The sequence below is a fragment of the Coturnix japonica genome, chromosome 8 (genome assembly GCF_054131305.1).
Source record: "Coturnix japonica strain WE chromosome 8, WE-NBRP24, whole genome shotgun sequence".
In the NCBI taxonomy this organism is placed as follows: domain Eukaryota; kingdom Metazoa; phylum Chordata; class Aves; order Galliformes; family Phasianidae; genus Coturnix; species Coturnix japonica.
In genome coordinates this window covers 28115586-28121585 of record NC_140670.1, presented here as the reverse complement: position 1 = coordinate 28121585, position 6000 = coordinate 28115586, and the positions used below count along the sequence as shown (strand labels likewise).

The window sequence follows — 6000 nt, the reverse complement described above, 5'->3', positions numbered from 1 at the left end:
CCGGGAGAAAGGGAAGGGGAAAGGAAGGGAAAGGAAAGGAAGGGAAGCACCGCCCGCCCGGCGGCCGCGGGGAGGAGGCGAACCCTGCCCTCTGCCCTCTGACCGCCGCCGCTGCCGCCGCCGGCAGCATGGGGAAGGCGGAAGCGGCGGAGCCGGCCCGTCAGGCCGGGCGGTGCGGGGGGAGCGCGGCGAGAGGCTGAGGAAGCGGGAGGGCAGCACGGAGCGGAGCGGGGCGGCGGCGAGCGCGGTCCCCTTCCGCGCTGCCCGCCGCCCTGAGGAGCGTAAGAGGCCGGGAGGCCTGCGGGGCCCGCGCTGCTACGGGGGGCTGCGGCGCGTCGGGCCGGGCGGAGGGGCCGTGGGCCTGGGGATGACCTGGGGGCGGCGGGGAACCGGGCCGGGGGCGGCACGGGGCTGTGCCGGGAAGGGCGGCGGGGCCGGCCGAGAAACCGGGAGCCTTGTAGCGATGGAGTCACCCGCAGGGCTGCCTTGGGGGGGGGAGACCTGAGCGGTGGTCGGTGCCTCCTGAGAGAAGTGCCCACCCGGGGTCGGTGGCAGGTGCCTCCGCTGTAAGTGCCCTTACGCAGTAACTTGAAGACTTAGAGACTTTGTTTTGGTTATTGCTGCTGCGGAGAGCTTCAAAGATGATGCTGGCAGAGCAAGCCCAGAAGTGGTTCCCAACTCACGTGCAAGTCACGGTTCTTCAAGCCAAAGGTCTGAAGCCCAAAGGCAAAAGTGGCACCAATGATGCATACACCATCATCCAGCTGGGCAAGGAGAAGTACTCCACCTCTGTAGCTGAGAAGACCCTGGATCCGGTCTGGAAGGAAGAGGCCTCCTTCGAGCTGCCTGGATTGCTGATGCAGGAGAACCCAGACAGATACATCCTGTACCTGATTGTCATGCACAGGTCACTGGTGGGGCTGGACAAGTTCCTGGGACAGGTGGCCATAAATCTGAACGATGTTTTTGAGGACAAGCAAAGAAGGAAAACAGAGTAAGTGATAGTTGTTTCTTTGCTTTAACTGTGGCCTGTTTGCTTTGTACTTTGGAGGAGGGCAGAAATGGAAGTCTTGTTATCAAAGTATTTGGAAATGAAATTGGGACATTTCTATCTTCTATGGTGTTCAAAGCCCCAGGCACATACAGTTGTGTCATTAGGGACTGAGAAGTTCTCTGTAGTCACAGCGGTTATTCTGCACAGGGCAGGGTGGTCAATACATGAACATTCTTTGACAGATTATTGTGTACAATGTGAACTCATTGCAATCTGTATTTCTAATGATTTTTTTTCTCCATCCGCTCAAGGCAATATCCCCATTCAACATGTGCCCCAGTTTGAACCATGCATAAGATTTAGTCTCTCTTGAAGCCTGATGTCCTTCGTCCTAAAAATGCTTTTCATCAACACCTGCATCCAAGTGTCTTTAAATATTCTTTAATTTATATTTTAGTGGCCACTGAACTGTGACTTATGAAGGTTTGCCACAGCAGTGCAGTGCTTTTCTGATCCTGATTAGTCCTAGGCCGTGATCCTTGCTATATCAGGCCTCTGCGGAGAAGACAGAAGAGAACGTGCTGCTGTTGTAGTAGCCTCCGTCATTACATACAGAATCATCACAATTGTAATTTGCCAGCAAATTCTAACACTAGAATGCAAGAAAACAAAAAATAAAAGTATCACAGCAGTGTATTCGGCTGAACAGTAGATGTGTCAAACCGTTATGGGGTTTTTTTGTGTATGTCTCAACTTAACTAGTAAAATTGTTAGCATCTCTGGTGAGGATATGGTTGCACAAAGTACTTTGGTACCAGTGTAATTTATCCTTAAAAGTTTGTGGGAATAAACTGTATAGCTGTAAGTGTACTGTTTGTATGCCTGGTACTGTTTGTTGTAGGTAGATGTGTCCCACAGAAGTAGCACAAGAATAGCATGGAGACTTCTAGGCTAGTTGTGTGTAGACACAGGTATTCTGCAGTGGTTAAAAGTTAATGCCCAGGTGTCTTTACTTCTCTCCTCTAGAGGTTAATATCTCATCTGTTGAGTAGAAGGGATCCTGTGCCCAAACCTCAGCTGTTAAAACTGTATAAGTCTGGTATTTCTTGTGTTCGCTGTGGTGGGTTTACGGTAAGATGCTGGACTTTGCATCAAAGTGACTAAGACTCTGGCATCATTTATCTTTTGCTGACTGCGCTGTGCAGGCGTCAACCTCCAGCAGAGTCAGAGCAGACAGTTGGAGACAGCAGTCAGTGCAGCAGTATTAGCCAGATCATGCTGATCAGTGCCTGAAAGCCATCCCAAAACCTGGCTCTGCTTATGTGCGGTGGTGGTTGAGGTTGAAGGAGCACTGAAGGCAGGTCAAAGCAGTCTTTGGATTGCTTTTCTTTTTTTCTTTTTCTTTTTTTCCCCCCCTTTAATTTACTAGCAAAATGATATGTTCACACATATACAAGAGAGCAAAGCATCCTTACAGAGTCTCTTGTGGGTTTGTAGTGTGAACTAATATACTTTTTAATTGCTTATCTTTTTAATGGCAGGCCAACAGCAGTAGTTCTCTTTATGCAATATGTGGTAATGCCTGTAGCTTTAGGCTCTTAATTTCTGTTTACACTGGGTTCAAGAAGTTTCAGTGCTCTTTAGACATGGATCTTAAGTACTCTTTAATCATCAGTTGTAATTATCTTGCAAGTCAGTAGACAACTGCTTTAGGTTAAACACCTTACTGCTCTGCAGGAAAAAGGTGACTGAAGAACATAAAAACGCTACTAAAGTAAAAACTTTGTCAACGTAGATGAAAATGTCTGTTCACAAGCTGGACGAAAATAAGTAAATTATTCATGTATTACTATGAATAATGTTTTCCTTTGGGAATCATACACTTAGCATCAATTTTACTAAAAGTGTTGCTGGAGTTCTTACAAAACCATCACAAAAAAGGTGTGACTGGCAGAATAGACGCAGTGCTTGTTGCAGTGAAGTAAATATGCAAAGCCTGTCAGTATGTTTTAATAGGAAGTTTTGTTTAGTGTGGTTTCATATGTGTTCTTTATTCTTTCTTTCTCTGAAGTGTGAGAGAAGAGCTCATGCTTCATGAATGTGAAGTGATGCCTCCCCAGGCTGCTACAGAACCTGCTGGGGCTCTCCGAGCTGCCCGTGAGCCGTACTGCAGGAGGTTGGGCCCCCTTGGGAGGCTTTTACAAACAGCCTAAGACCTATTTTCAGAAGTTACTTGAGCATTTAAGATTAGAAATCTTATTAAAAGCTGATGGGTGTTGGACTTCTAGAGCCTAACAGCCCTACTTGTAAAAGTCTTATATATGTGTAAAAGAGTGGCTGGGTGGTTACTGGCAGCTTAGACAGCACATGCACTCTTACTGCCAGTTTAAATTCTTACGAGGTAGAGGCATTGAAAATCCACTTTTCCTATCAAGGTCTTTATGTGCTTTAGAAACCTAGGGGGGAAAAAAAAAGAAAGGGAAATTGTTTTGGAAAAAATTGTTCAGTCCTCCAGCATTCAGATGTTTTTGAGCAGTTACCATGGTTGTCCATTTCTAGTGCCTTCGTGCAGCACGTGGATGTTGTTGCTGTTTCTCATAAGCACTAGTTGGAGAGGTAGATACGGTATTTGTGTGTGTTAGGAGGGGCAGACTTTCAAAAATACATTCACATGTATTTTTGCGATAAAAAACAAAATGCTCTTTCTCTTTTCCCTTTTTATTAAATCCTTTTTGATATAAAATATCCCTGGTCCTGAGTTGGCAATAAACAAAAGGTAATATATTGGAGCTGAAGAGCATCTAGCCGTGACTGCGCTATGGGAACTGAGATACCCAGTGCCTTTTAAGACCGAGTCCAATGTCTTTATTACTGAAGCATTCTGATGGTTGAAAGCTGTACTCATTGTTTCAGAAACACTAATCTGTTTTATTAAGCAATGTTTTTACTTTCAAATATGTTCAACAGGCTTGCGGTGTTATTAAATCCAGAGTTATTTTCTTATGTTGATGTAACCTTAACATTTCTTGCTTTGTTTGGGGATGAATGAGATCCAGTTATTTGATGAAGTGTCTATTGGTAATATTTCTACTTTTTAATATATTTAATAGCTTCCTCTTTCCAACACAGCTGTACATATGGTGCTGTAAGAGACAGACTTGAGAGTCACCGGGGTATTGCAAAAAAGATATTTAATATTCTGCACAATGCTGAATCCTGTCAGCAATTCCCCAGAGCTTTTTTAGTAAGGAGGTATGAGAAGTGAAGGCTACCAGCTGATTCTGAATTCCTAGAATTGAAGAGCGTGGGGTGTGTGACATCCAGCTTTTTGTGTTTTGTTTGATTTCACATTTTATAATTTGGAAGCAGTACATTTACAAACTCACTGCAACTTGAAAAACATATTGGAGAGAAATAGTCCTTCTTTCTCTATAAAATTTATTTGTTGTGTTACTTGTGACACCATAAGAGAGACTTCATACAGCAAAGTTTTTAGGCAGAGGCCTTGTGGTAAGATTTGCACGTTGTGTATTCTAAGAAACTTGCTCTGGAACAAGATCTAATGAAACAAAGCAATGTATCTACTATAATTCAATAGGGAAAATTCTATATGCATCCTTGAAATTGGTGTTTTTTCAATTTCTTAAAAGTGAAAACTCCTGGAACAGTTAGGTGCAGATGTGGCTCAGATGGTCAGTCGTTAGGTTTCTTCCTGAGACCTCAGCCAAAGCGTGTGCAGGATCCCAGCTTATTTCTTCTTTGTCTTGGTGGAAGAAGCGCCATCACCCTGCGGTATCTCCGTAGGTGTGTGTCTGGCGACTCTGCTTGTAGTTAGAAATGGGCAGGCTCTTTAACTTACTCCGTTCTTTTCTCCTGAGTTGAAAGCTAGGTCCAGATGCTGGGAGTTTTTACTGAGCTGTTTTTAACTATTTGAAAAGCGTGGGAGATATGGCTTTATTGGAGATACACTGAGCACAATGTTTCTGATCTTAGATTTCTGCCATCTTTTAATTGCTTGCAGGAGAGTCCTATGGCTTTTTTTCCTCTTTTGATTGGTAAATACATTTTGGTTTTTGTCTGGTGTTCTGGAATAAATGCACCTCTTCTGCTTTTGCGGTTGAAATTTCAATGACGTTAAATTAATCAGTTGTTTTAAAGCACATATTTATGAAACAATATGTATCTGTAATTATTTCAATTCAGTTATTATTCATCATTTCCTTAGTACTGCTGATGATTGAACAATGCTTAACACCAAGCAAGATTTTCAATTTCCATAGAGCAAAAAATAGCCATTTACTGTTGTGTTGTAATTTACTGCAGTACTTTTCAGTAGCTTTTCTTAATGAGTGTGCTCAGTATTTTTTTCTCTTGCGTGCTAATGTGCCCAGCAATAGAAAGTCATTTCTGCTTGCTTTTACCACGATGCTACTTATTTTGTCAGCACTCACTTGGTCCTTGTTGCCCTCTAACTCCACCCTGTTTATTGCCCATTCCTTTGCTGGTTTTCTTGGAGAGCTAATTTTATTCCACGTTCAGCTGATGCAAGATGCAGCGCTGCTCTGGAATGCAGAATGCAGAGGGAGGCAGGCAGTGTTAGTTATTGCTTCTTACAGAAATTTTGTTGGAGGACTTCTTTGATTTGTGGCTTAGTTCCTCCTATCCCTGGTTTCTGTAATACCGCAGCCTCCCCTTCTCACCTCCAGATTGCAGCAGTGTTGATAAAAATGTTTATTTGAGCATAATACAGTAAAGGAATCTTGGCCTTATCGAAGACGTTTATCCTCTGCTTACATCAGTCATATAAAATAATCACAAGCAACTCATGAAATGAATAAAAAAAGCCCAAGGAGTGAACTGATCAATACCGCTCTATTGTAAGCACTTTTCCTTATGAGTGCTGAGCTTCCTGAAAGGTATGGAAACGTTGTGACTTACACCAAATTAATGTGAATTCCTTCTTGGCAGCCCCCCCCTCCCATTACACAGAAAGGCTCCCCTTCGAT

The 6000-nt window shown here is 43.7% G+C and overlaps 1 protein-coding gene across 6 annotated transcripts in view; it reads left to right on the top strand.

The window, feature by feature from the left end:
- The window catches only part of RAB11FIP2 (RAB11 family interacting protein 2), a 31647-nt gene continuing 25647 nt past the window's right edge, over positions 1 to 6000 (top strand). For 5 of the 6 annotated variants that reach the window (XR_014948963.1, XM_015867452.3, XM_085555311.1 and 2 more), the window contains exon 1: positions 65 to 994. Coding sequence is in view for 5 of the 6 variants with exons in the window: in XM_015867452.3 (XP_015722938.2) it covers positions 642 to 994 (353 nt within the window). In the remaining variant the exon portion in view is untranslated. Of the gene's footprint in view, positions 995 to 6000 lie in introns of all 6 variants that reach the window. The other variant, XM_015867454.3, reaches the window with a different exon arrangement.